The sequence below is a fragment of the Malania oleifera genome, chromosome 4, assembly GCF_029873635.1.
Source record: "Malania oleifera isolate guangnan ecotype guangnan chromosome 4, ASM2987363v1, whole genome shotgun sequence".
NCBI lineage: Eukaryota > Viridiplantae > Streptophyta > Magnoliopsida > Santalales > Ximeniaceae > Malania > Malania oleifera.
This window is the reverse complement of record NC_080420.1, coordinates 87479303-87492707: the sequence shown is the minus strand read 5'-3', so window position 1 is coordinate 87492707 and position 13405 is coordinate 87479303. Positions and strand designations below refer to the sequence as shown.

At 38.3% G+C, this 13405-nt stretch overlaps 1 protein-coding gene and 1 pseudogene across 1 annotated transcript; both read right to left on the bottom strand.

Annotated features, from left to right (window-relative positions):
* Positions 1-1347: 1347 nt before the first annotated feature.
* LOC131153867 (putative pentatricopeptide repeat-containing protein At1g12700, mitochondrial) lies at positions 1348-5842 on the bottom strand (annotated as a pseudogene).
* Positions 5843-11145: 5303 nt separating this feature from the next.
* Positions 11146-13368, bottom strand: LOC131154502 (putative pentatricopeptide repeat-containing protein At1g12700, mitochondrial). The gene is made up of 2 exons (XM_058107315.1): positions 13239-13368; positions 11146-12891 (listed from the first exon to the last, which is right to left on the bottom strand). Exons 1-2 carry the CDS (start codon positions 13253-13255, stop codon positions 11478-11480), a joined length of 1431 nt encoding a protein of 476 aa, XP_057963298.1. The 5' UTR covers positions 13256-13368; the 3' UTR covers positions 11146-11477.
* Between the last annotated feature and the right edge of the window lie 37 nt (positions 13369-13405).

The following is a 13405-nucleotide window of genomic DNA, read 5'->3' as shown; positions in this document are numbered from 1 at the left end:
TGAATCTATCAAAAGAAATGGTCCATGATCGCATAAATTGGCGGAAAAGGATTCATATAGCCGACCCCACTTAGTGGGACTAAGGCTTGGTTTTGTTGTTGTTGTTGTATATATAATAACACATATGATTTTCATTTAAGAGTGCATATAAAAAAAACATAACTTTATTTCCTCCCTACTAATTTTTGTCCATGAAATTTAGCATCATACAGTGTAGCCTTCATGTTCATAGGCCATATGATGTTTTATGTTGCGTTGAGCAGAAAATTACATATATAGAAATAGAATTTTTAGAATAAACCTTTCAAATTCCATCACTCACATTTCATCTGTTCATTAAAAATTCATGATTTTTGTCCTATGAGGCTCTTGCCCTCTTCTTTCCAGCAAGAGCTTTCCCACGTCTATAGATCTGATTGAGGGAAGGTATGGAAGAGAATTTCCTCAAGTTGAGGCAGGTTGAAAGTAAGACATTCAATTTGCATTTGGAAAATATTGGATAAGGGAGTTTTTTTTTCATTTGGAATAGATATCCCAAGTTAGGAATCGAAAGATCAAGATCACCCTTGTGTGATTTGTCTCCCTTAATTTATAACTTGGAGCATTTCTCTCATCGCAAAACAATTGCCAGATTTCTTTTCTGAGTGGTGAGTAGATAGAACAACGAAGGTAAATTCTTGGAATTGGAGTGCAGCGGAACAACAAAAGAAAATCTATATTGATTTCAAGGTGTCACGAGCAAAGCTTGTTCAAGGAATTATGCTTTCCTATGGCTGCTTGACTTGTGTTCATGGGATGGGTAACCATCATGTAACTAATAATATAGGTTTTACTTTCATTGAGTGTGCTTATGCCTTAGTGTAGAATGAGAGTATGACTCCTCAATCAGCTTGATGTTTACTAGTGTCAAACTATTTTAGTAAAACTATTTAGGGGAGGTGAGTGCTGATCAATTTAGTAAAACTCACTAGATATTGTAAACGTGTTTAGCATGCTGGAATCCGCCACTAAACATATGTTGCCTAAGGAGGAATTGTTAATGGATTACATTCCTTCAACGTTTCGTGTGTGCTTACCATTTGCTTACGTGAATTGCTTACTGGTTCCACTTACTTTAATAAGATAATAGGAAATTGTAAAAGTTGGTGCACAAAAAAGTTCTATATTTTCTTATAAGAAGACATGGATCAATCCAAACAACATAAATACTATTTATTGTCCATATTATAAACATTGAACAAGCTTCCAAGTTAAATTGTCAATACGGAACTATAAATATGTTATTTTGTCACTTTAGAGAATATACTATACTATAACATATCAGAACAACGTGATCCTAAGAAGAATTTACACATAAGCAGAGAAACATAGTTGCTACAGAACAACAATACACAACCAGTACCAGAAACTAATGCTAGATATGACACAATAAGCACCAAATAACAATAAACATGAAAAAAATTCTCAACCTGCCTCCTCCCAAACATTCATTGCTAGGTCTTAGTTCATGTTCATAATGGTCACAAATCCTTATTATCATATCATACAATGATAGATCTAATTTACCAATAGATTGCAACTCTAGTAACATGGTCATAGTGTTTGCATCCACTGAGAAACCCCGACTAACCATTATGTGAAGGAGTTTCTTTGTTCTCAATATCTCATTGTCTTGAAGAAGTCCTTGGATAATTATGTTATAAGTGAAACCATTTGGGGGGCAGCCACTGTCTTCCATTTTTTGAAGCAAGTCATTTGCTTCATTTAACAACCCTCTTTCACAAAACCCATTCATCATTATATTATATGTAAAAAGACTACGTTGTAGCGTTTTGGCCGCGAGATTTTGAAAGGTTTCCTTTGCAATTTCAAGCTTCCCAACTTCGCACATACCAGCAATAATGATAATGTAAATAACTATATCAAGACTCATTTCACTATTTTCAATTGTTTTAAACAAGGCCACCACCTCATCAACGTATTTGTTTTTGAATAGGCCATCCAACAAAGTTGAGTACATTACAATATCAGGAGTTTGGCCATGAGCTTGCATCTTATCTAGAAGCATATGTGCATCCTGCAGCCTGCCCACCTTGCATAGGCCGCTTATAAGAGTTGTGAAAGTCACGGTGTCAGGAATCAATCCATTTTGAGACATTTCTTCAAAGAGCTTCATGGCTTTCTATTCTTTTACTCTTGCAAAATCCATTGATCAAGATGCTATAACTATAAACACTAGGAAAACAACCTCTGCCAACCATCACATGAAATACATCCAATGCCATGTTCATTTGGCCTTGCAAAACAAATCCATCCATAAGGGCACTATAAGTTATAGACTTATAGTATTAGGCTCTAGACATCTTCCAATCATCAATTCCACGACAAGCAGTGTTAAGCAACCATCCCCTCTTTACAAAGGTTATCAACCAATATGGTGAAGGTATACATATCTAGTGTGATTTCTTTATCTATCATTTCATTCAACAATCTAGTAGCTTCTCTCCACTGCCATGAACTACAGTAGCCACGGATTAATGAGTTGTAGGTGACAGCATTTGGAGTAATGTTTTTACCAATCATTTCTAAGAAGAGGCTGAAAGCCTCATTTACTAGCCTGTCCTTGCAGAGGCTGTCAATGATTGTGCTATATGCTACTACATTTGACACACAACCTCTTTCTTCCATCTTCCTTAGCAACTCTAGGGCTGCACTATTTTTCCCAATCTTACATAACCCATTTATCATCGTCGAATAAGTAAACACATCCAATTGATAACCGTCCTGCATCATTCAGTTAAATAACCTTGCTGCTTGAGCAACTTCACCACAAAAACAAAGGCCCTTGATAAGAGTATTCAAAGTGGTGGTGTCAGGTTCCAAACCGAGCTTCAAAATTTTTCCTAAAATAGAGAAACCAAAATCCACTCGATTCAAGTTGCAAAAACAATTCGTCAAGATAGTCAGACTACACACGTTGGGCGTAACTCCTACAAATTCCATTTGATTAATTAGGGAAATTGCAGCCAGATAATGTTTCATTCTCACAATAAATCCCAACAATTGATTAAAACTGACAATGGAAGGCGAGGGTTTCATCCGAACCATGTGATGGAACAACCCTATGGCATCAACAATATTGCCAACAATGCCAGATTTGCAATGCTCCTTCACAATTTGACAAAGATGAGGCGTGAATGGTGCTGTTATGCTTTTGCTGGTAGTAATACTAGCTTAAGTGCAAGTTCGAAAGAGGAGAAAAGGCATCACAGCATAAGTACTTACAGTGGCGAAAGCACCATCCCTTCCAAAAGCTATTCTCCGCACCATGTTGATCAGATGAAAAGAAGAACTTGGCAAATGCATGAGACAAGCGGTCATAGGCAAGCATAATGCCCTGAAAAAACAGCATTATCATAATATGGATACTGAACTGAGAAAGAAACAATGCCCGCTAAAAATGAGAACCTATAAAAACCTTAAGCCTTGGTTAGTTCAGCAGCACATAGGAAGACAGATGGAAGTAGAATGCGTCAAAATAATAAATGAAATACTATTTGAATCCCATCCACAATCCTAGGCATGATAGGCCTGATTTAAAACCTTGCTGGCCACAAATACACTCAAGTGGTCAGGCATCCATTTCTACATCCATTGCATGCTTCCACCCCAATGTTAGCAAGTGCTTCAACGTGCAAGGAAGGGACAGAAACGAGGAAATAGACAAGACAAATGAACACATAGTACTAGGAAGGTAAGGAACAAAAACATAATGATCAATAGGACAAGCAACTAAGGACTGCTAAGCACATGATCGAGTACCTTTCTGATGAGCAATGGGCGAATCCAAGTCACACTAGGATGGATCTCTAGAACCAGAACTCGAAATAATGATAGGCAAAGGAGGCACCTGCATGGTGGTAGTGAAGTCTGTGCTTGCTTTTCGCCATTCATAAACCCTGAATTGTTTTGTCCGGATCATTAACTGATGGATTGGAAGAGGAGTAGAAGATTTCTATAGAGGGATACGGGTAGTAACAAAAGGATCAACACAAAATAGGGTACCATTAATCATTTATGGAATCAAAATAGATTCATCCAAAGAGGACCCGATACTAAAGAAATAAGGTGTGCCTACTCCGGTCTGCTGGGCTCAAGATCCGGCTTGCCGGATCATATGGTCGGTCGACTGGGACAACTAGACTTACAAGAGGCCAATCGACTGGGCCTTTGAAAATTTAGCCATGTGCATACTCCGGTTGACTGAGTCTCAAGTGCTTTAAGGTGGCTGGTCAGCTGGGCCTTCGTAGAATTGCCCATATGCATACGCTGGTCGACTGGGCCTGTAAAGCCGGTCGACTAACCCTTTTAAAAATTGATGTTTCGCCTTTCTTTTGAGTTCAAAACCCTTTCTAAACCTTTTGTGAAGTTAAAAATTTTATGAAAAAGATTTTTCAAGTTACTTGGAGGTCCTATGGTCAATCTAAGGTCATTATGAGAGCTTCAAATTAAATCATTGATGCATGCACAATTAAACCCTAATTTACTATTACAACTTGAAAAATGAATAAAGTCTTCACGCTTTTGCTCTTCTGAATCTCCAAGGAATACGCTGATCTATGATCGTTTAGGTGCTCTTACGGCTTCCATTATGCATCCGTCCCTTGTGCTTACAAAGTTATAAACTTGTTCAAACACTAAGTACTCAAGTGAGATGATGTGATTTGTCATAATCAGAATAGGGATCGGACTCAAAAAGTCAATACAGGTTTATAAGTCAAAGAGTGTGTGAGTGGGAGTATTGGCAGCATGACTGTTGGTTGTGAATACCACAGCGAGGGAGACAAAGATAGGGTTTGAGTGATGCCTTATGAAGGCACTCAACAACTCTATAAGGGTCATTACATAAGTAGCATGAAATTTTACCCTTTCCATTAGGCGTGTTGAACCCTCGAGACAATGAAGCTTCTTTTGAAGTTGATGCCTTATAATCAGCTCCCCCACTTTTGGGTTTGCCTTTCTTAAAAGACTTTCAACTGTTTCCACCTACACCGCTCTCTTTGGACGAAGTGGTATTATCACCAGCGTAGTCAATCAAGCGTGTTGCAGTAGCTTGTGGAATAGACAAGTCCTAAACTCTTTGCCTATAAAGTTTTGTCCTTGCCCACGATTTCAGCCCCTCAAGAAAATAGAACATGTCCTTTTTCGGCATGTCCTTAGTATCCAACATCAAAGCAAAAAATTGTTTCACGTATGATCATTGACCTAGTACGCTTGAGATCTCTCAATTTCCTCCTAGCATTGTACTCAACATTCTCAGGAAAGAATTGGGTTTTGAGCTTTCTCTTCAAGTCTGCCCAGCAATCCACTACACAGTGTCCTTTCTCAATTTCACTGTACTTAGTGCACCAACATAGTTTGGCATCAGTAAACAACTACATAGTTGCAGTATCCACTTTCACCTGTTCTGAGTCCATCCTCAAGGAGTGAAAGTACAACTCCATATCAAACAATAAGTTTTCCGACTCTTTGGCATCACGAGCAGCCCCATACGTCTTACGTTCTAGTACCTTGGTCTTGCTAACCCTAGAGTGTTAGAGTTTCTCATAAAAAGAACCATCACATTCATCTTTGCAGTCAGATCAGCTATCTAAGCTTACAAGGTCTCCACAGTGTGGTGAAAGTCCTCCGACATTTCCACCATCAAACTTTGTTGATGCTTTTGTGATCCCCCCAATTCATCAACATGTTCTATCAATCGGACCATCTTTATGGCCATATTTTTAGCTGTAGTCTCAACTTGTTCTTCCAGCACATCAATTCCCTGGGCATTAGTCGACATGGTCATTTACCAAAACTTTAACAATCCCACAACAAAGTCAGCTAAATTCATGTAGAAACTAACCGAGCTCTAATACTAGGTGTCACGAGCCGAATATTTCACACCTTTGTGAAAGAACCATGCGGTGCTAGATAAAGCTCTCTTGTTTAACTAGCCAACCTAGCGTTTACCACAATTTACCAATGGAACACTTTTATTGTCATTCAAGCAAATATAAGTGGAAGCAATAAGCAATTTATGAAAGCAATGACACTTAAACAGTAAACATTGAAGCAATGTATCAATACCTCCATTAACAATGTGTGTTTAGCAAGGGAAGCAAGTAGGCTAAACACATTGGCACTAGCTAGTGACTTTTTATAAGTTGATGAACACTCACCTCCCCTAAAGAACTTTCTATGCGATACTCACTTTGACACTAGGAAACATCAATATGATCAAGGAGTCATAACCCTTTTTAGCCTAGGAAAAACTATCCCTAAAAAATAACCATACAAGTATTTACATAATGGAAAACTATCCCAAATGCAAGAGACAAGCGGTCATAGGCAAGCATAATGTCTTGAACAAGCTCAGCTCACGATGTAACAAAACAGCTTTATCATAATATGGATACTGAACTGAGAAAGAACCAATGCTTGCTAAAAATGAGACCCTATAAAAACCTTAAGCGTTTGAAAATTTGGCAACACACAGCAAGACACATGCAAATAGAATGCTTCAAGTTAATAAATGAGATACTATTTGAATCCCATCCGCAATCCTAAGCCTGATTTAAAACCTAGCTGGCCACAAATACACTCAAGTGGTCAAGCATCCATTTCTACATCCATTGCATGCTTCCACCCCAATGTTAGCAAATGCTTCAACATGCAACGAAGGGACAGAATCGAGGAAATAGACAAGGCGAATGAACACATAGTATTAGGAAGGTGAGGAACTAAAACATAATGACCAATAGGACAAGCAACTAAGGACTGTTGAGCACATGTTCGAGTACCTGTCTGATGAGCAATGGGCAAATCCAAGTCACACTAGGATGGATTTCTAGAACCAGAAAATGAAATAATGAAGGGCAAAGGAGGCACCTACATGGTGGTAGTGATGTCTGTGCTTGTTTTTTGCCGTTCATAAAATTGAAATTGTTTTCTCCGGATCATTAACTACCCATGTGTATCAAGACTACCCATGGACTCCACCAGTATTAACAAGTGGTATCATAGCCAACGGTTCTCGTAACTCTGGGTGAGCGACATTGTAAAAAAAAAAAAAAAAATTTAGGCTTGAAATTAATTCTCCTAACGTGCTAACAGTTGGAGGGCCAAGTGTGTGATGAAGGTGAATAAGAATCATCTAGGCCTGAAAGATGGATCCAAATAGCCTCAAGACATGGGAAGTAGGATTGGTTCGGAGGTACGCGGAATGCAATCCGAAGCACATAAGGCGCAGTTGTAAGGCCCACTTGAGCAACTGTTGGAGAGTCAGGCTTACTCCTATAAGGGAGACGGATTCCATTTAAGGGGGAGCAATTGAAGCTCACAAGTGAGGGGGAGATTATTGAGAATCTACCAATGAGTTTGTCCCACATTGGAAAAATTGAGTGGATGATGGGTACTTATATACATAATTGGGTCCAAGACCCAATAGGCTTAAACTTTTGGGTCAAGTTGATGCTCACCCATGTGTATCAAGACTACCTATGGAAACTTCACTAACTACCCATTAAAGCTCAAATTAGAAGGAAAACTTGAATTTCAAGGAAACTTCGTTCCGTGGTAAAAATTTCAATAAATTTTGATCTTTTGATAATTGATAAATATCAGATGATTTGTGGGGCTATTACAATGGATGGAAATTGATTGCCATTTTGATTTTTATGTGTTAAGAGACCTACGGTCGCCAAGAAGTCCAAGATTCAATTCTAGTTGCCCATGCTTATCATCTATTTGTCAAAATTTATCTTACTCCCTCAAATGTTTGTTAACTGTTGGTTTACCTCTCAAGAACTCCACATGCAATTGGGGCTGCACATGCAAGAGAGAATTAAATCTTGATATACTGTTGGCTGACCAACTAGCAGCATAAGGTTTTAGGTAAACCGGTGCCATAACAATTCTCAGTGGTGATTCTGGGCTTATCTAGTCAAAAGTAAAAGTAGCATAATCCCTCAACTCCTGCAGCTGTAGCGGAAAAGGGGGCAATGAGGGAGTTCTACCTCAGCAAAGACAGATTCCCCTTTTTCAGGGGTATTACACTATTATTGAAAGGCAAAGATGAGGTTCAACCATGGCACATAAATCCACAGACACCAACAAGCAGGCAGAGAAATCAGGCTTTACCCATTGTTGTAGAGCTGCTGCAAATGAAATTGGCAACAACACTCCTAAAAAAATGTTTAACACTCCAGCCAATTGATCAACCGAAAGACGAATGTCAGCCTCTCACCCAAATATATACAAGGACTGCCCAGTGTTTCTGACAGGTTGAAACCCTCCGTTGCAAATTACGCTGATACCAAAGAGAAAAAGAACTGCACATATAGACAGAGAGAGAAAGAAATGGAGTTGATGGCGTGGGGAGGTAGTTAAAGGGGACAAATGTGATGACTCAGGCATAACCCCCCATACCACAAAATCCGTCCAACCAATCACCCATCACCTGCATCCCCTTTACCTTCTTCACCAAGGCACAGGCTCCATCTCTCAGAGACAGAGGGAGAGACCTTTTCATGTGTCATTTTAATTTTTTTCATCTTCGTTCAGAAAATGAATTATCCCACTTATCATAATGAAGGCTCAGAATGCTGAACCCTGAAATCTTGATAGTTGTCCTGAATTTTAAGCACAGGATTCAGTTTAAATATAGTTTATAGATTCTAGGCATCTCATACAATTAATTGGAGTTATCACCATTGTTCCATTGATAAAATAAACCATAATTTTCATCTTCACAAAAACAATTTCCTGTCACTAACTATTTTCTTTTAATTGTTTGTGGAAACTAATATGCATCAAAATCAAAATAACTCATACAATTAATTGGAGTTATCACCATTGTTCCACACATAAAGTAAACCATAATTTTCAACTTTACAAAAACAATTTCCTGTCAGTAAGTATTTTCTTTTAATTGTTTGTGGAAACTAATCTGCAACAAAATCCAATTAGTTCACCATCCACTGGCATTGATCATGTTGAGCAGCCCAGCAATGGAGCCATCCCACCATCTATTTTGATAAATTTCTCCCTAGCCAAGTCTCAGCATCACTAGTGCCTGGCTCAGAAGAAATTTACGTTGTTCAAGGGCTTCTTCAGCAGGTGATGTAAAGAGAGCCACTGTGTTTTCTCTATCCATGAAGGGGTCTTTAGCACAGTGACCCTCCCACATGAAAGGATCATACATACGAATGTGAGATTCAAACTACACAATCTGTTGCTACAGTGACCCTCCCACATGAAAGGATCATACATACGAATGTGAGATTCAAACTACACTATCTGTTGCCACTCTACCATAACCAGATTATCCGGCCATGCAACATTTCAAGTGTACTTGCCTATGTCATCTGAGATCCATAAATCGTAGGAGAAGAGAGAGATTGGGAGAGAAAAAGAAAAATGATGTAAACACCCATCTACACCAAGGGATAAAAACTAAAATTGCAATATTAATTCCAATCCTTGTAATAGTGATGTTAAAGGCCTACCATACTTGAAAACAGGAAAAATAAAATAGGGAAACCTAAAAACATTAATTTCCCAATGGATAGAAACCAAGAACTACAAATTTATGACTTAATAATATACTATATAAAATATTGCAAAAAAGAAAAATAATGTCTAAAATTTTAAAATAATATCAGAAATCTCAAATGCTTTGAATTATAATTTCAAGCCTTGTTTCTAATAATGTACCATTTTGTGTTTTAAAGGAGAGAAGAATAAACATTTTGTTTGATTGTCACGTAGGAAAAGAGGTGTGGTTTGTCGCAAATTTAATGGAAACTACATCTTCTCAGTATTTTAAAGTGGAATATGCATGAAAGCTAGAGGATTGCTTCCAAGCATCATGCTCAATCAAATAAGAGTAAATGCGACACCCTAAGTTAAAGCCATTACCCTCAGGAAAGTACCCCAAGTTGCAAATATACACACTTAGGAAGGCGAAGACACATGTTTTCAAGGGTTTTTCTTCTTGCTGCAAAATTCAACCTTCCCAACCCCCGCCACACAGAGCCCCTCTCCCTTTTTTTGGCAGCAGATTTTCTTCTCTTGATGATTTTTCTAGCTGACTCAAAGCAAATGAGCTTAGTCATGAAGCTTCCTTTATTGGGTCAGGATAGGAAATAGTCTATCCAAACGGCAATCAAATAATGTTCTGGCATCATAAATGTAAAGAATGATACGGGCAGCATCTACGATGTGTTCAAGCTCAAGGTTAGGGATTTAGGCGATGTAATTGGTAGTGAAAATATGGAAATTACACATAGAAATAGAATTTTTAAAATAAAAAACCTTTCAAATTCCATCATTCACATTTCATTTGTTCATTAAAAATTCAATATTTTTGTCCTATGAGGCTTTTGATCTCTTTCTTTCCTGCAAGAGCCATCGCACGTCTATAGAACTGATTAAAGGAAGGTATGGAGGAGAATTTCCTCAAGGGGGGTGTATGATTTTTCTCCCTTAATTTATAACTTGGAGCATTTCTCTCGTCGCAAAACAATTGTCATATTTCTTTTCTGGGAGGTGAGTAGATAGAATCACAAAGGTAAATTCTTGGAAGTGGAAGTGCAGCTGAACAACAAAAGAAATTCTATATTGGTTTCAATGTGTCACAAGCCAAGCTTCTTCAAGGCATTATGCTTTTTGTGACTGCTTGCCTCGTGTTCATGGGATGGGTAACCATCATGTAAGTACTAATATATGTTTTGCTTTCATGAGTGTGCTATGCCTTGGTGTAGAATGAGAGCAGGACTCCTCGATCAGTTTGATGTTTCCTAGTGTCAAAATTTGAGTATCATATAAAACTATTTAGATATTTAGGGGAGGTGAGTGCTCATCAGTCTACTAAAACACACTAGCATTTGTAAACGGGTTAACCTACTTGCATCCGTCACTAAACAGTAAACACACCTTGCCTAAGGAGGAATTGTTAATGGATTACATTTCTTCAATGTTTAATGTGTGCTTATCATTTGCTTACATGAATTGCTTATTGCTTCCGCTTACTTTAATAAGATAATAGGAAATTGTAAGAGTTGGTGCACAAACAAGTTCTATGTTTTCCTATAAGAAGGCATGGGTCAATCCAAACAGCATAAATATTATTTATTTGTCCATATTATAAACATTGAGCAAGCTTCCAAGTTAAATTGTCAATACATAACTATAAATATGTTATTTTGTCACTTTAGAGAATCTTCGATAACATATCGCAACAACGTGATCCTAAGAAGAATTTACACATGAACAGAGAAAAATAGTTGCTATGGAACAACAGTACGCAACCAGTACTAGTAACTAATGCTAGATGTGAAACAATAAGCACCAAATAACAATAAACATGAAAAAAAATTCTCAATCTGCCTCCTTCCCAACATTCATTGCTAGGTCTTAGTTCATGTTCATAACTGTCACAAATGCTTATGCGTCATATCCAACAATGATAGATCTAATTTACCAATAGATTGCAACTCTAGTAACATGGTCATAGTGTTCGCATCCACTGAGAAACCCCGACTAACCATTATGTGAAGGAGTTTCTTTGCTCTCAATATCTCATTGTCTTGAAGAAGTCCTTGGATAATTATGTTATAAGTGAAACCATCCGGGGGGCAGCCACTGTCGTCCATTTTTCGAAGCAAGTCATTTGCTTCATTTAACAACCCTCTTTTACAAAACCCTTTCATCATTATATTATATGTAGAAAGACTAGGTTGTAGCTTTTTGGCAGAGAGATTTTGAAAGGTTTCCTTTGCAATTTCAAGCTTCCCAACTTTGCACATACCAGCAATAATGATATTGTAAATAACTATATCAAGACTAATTCCACTATTTTCAATTGTTTTAAACAAGGCCATCGCCTCATCAACGAATTTGTTTTTAAATAGGCCATCCAACAAAGTTGAGTATGTTACAACATTAGGAGTTTGGCCATGAGCTTGCATCTTATCTAGAAGCATCTGTGCATCCTGCGGCCTGCCCACCTCGCATAGGCCGCTTATAAGAGTTGTGAAAGTCACAATGTTGGGAATCACTCCATTTTGAGACATTTCTTCAAAGAGCTTCATGGCTTCCTCCATTTTTTTACTCTTGCAAAATCCATTGATCAAGATGCTATAACTATAAACACTAGGCAAACAACCTCTGCCAACCATCACATCAAATACATCCAATGCCATGTTCATTTGGCCTTGCAAAACAAATCCATCCATAAGGGCAGTGTAAGTTATAGTATTTGGCTCTAGACCTCTTCCAATCATCAATTCCACAACATGCTGTGCTTCAGCAATTTTCCCCTCTTTACAAAGGTTATCAACCAATATGTTGAAGGTATACGCATTTGGTGTGATTTCTTTATCTATCATTTCATTCAACAATCTACTAACTTCTTTCCACTGACATGAACTACAGTAGCCACGGATTAATGAGTTGTAGGTGACAGCATTTGGAGTTATGTTTTTACCAATCATTTCTAAGAAGAGGCTGAAAGCTTCATTGACTAGCCTGTCCTTGCAGAGGCTGTCAATGATTGTGCTATATGCTACTACATTTGGCACACAACCTCTTTCTTCCATCTTCCTTAGCAACTCTAGGGCTGCACTATTTTCCCCAATCTTACATAACTCATTTATCATCGTCGAATAAGTAAGCACATCCAATTGACAACCGTTCTGCATCATTCGGTTAAATAACCCTGCTGCTTGAGCAACTTCGCCACCAAAACAAAGGCCCTTGACAAGAGTATTCAAAGTGGCAGCGTCTGGCTTCAAACCGAGCTTCAAAATTTTTCCTAAAACAGAGACACCGAAATCCACTCGATTCAAGCTGCAAAAACAATTCGTCAGGATAGTCAGACTACACACGTCGGGCGTAATTCCTACAGATTCCATTTGATTAATTAGGGAAATTGCAGTCGGATAATGTTTCATTCTCACAATCAAACCCAACAATTGATTAAATTCGACAATGGAAGGCGAGGGTTTCATCCGAACCATGTGACGGAACAACCCAATGGCATCATCAATACTGCCAACAATGCCAGATTTGCAATGCTCCTTCACAATTCGGCGAAGGTGAGGCGTGAATGGTGCTGTTGTGCTTTTGCTGGTAGTAATAGTAGCGTAAGTGCAAGTCCGAAAGAGGAGAAAACGCATCACAGCATAAGTACTTACAGCGGCGAAAGCACCATCTCTTCCAAAAGCCATTCTCCGCACCATGTTAGTCAGAAAAAAAGAAATAATGGGCATGAAAAGCTTCGCACCCGATATCCGATCCAGGGAAGTCGCAGTGCGTAAATAAGACAGCCCACACACGAGTTTTTTCCCGTTTTATAATTAAA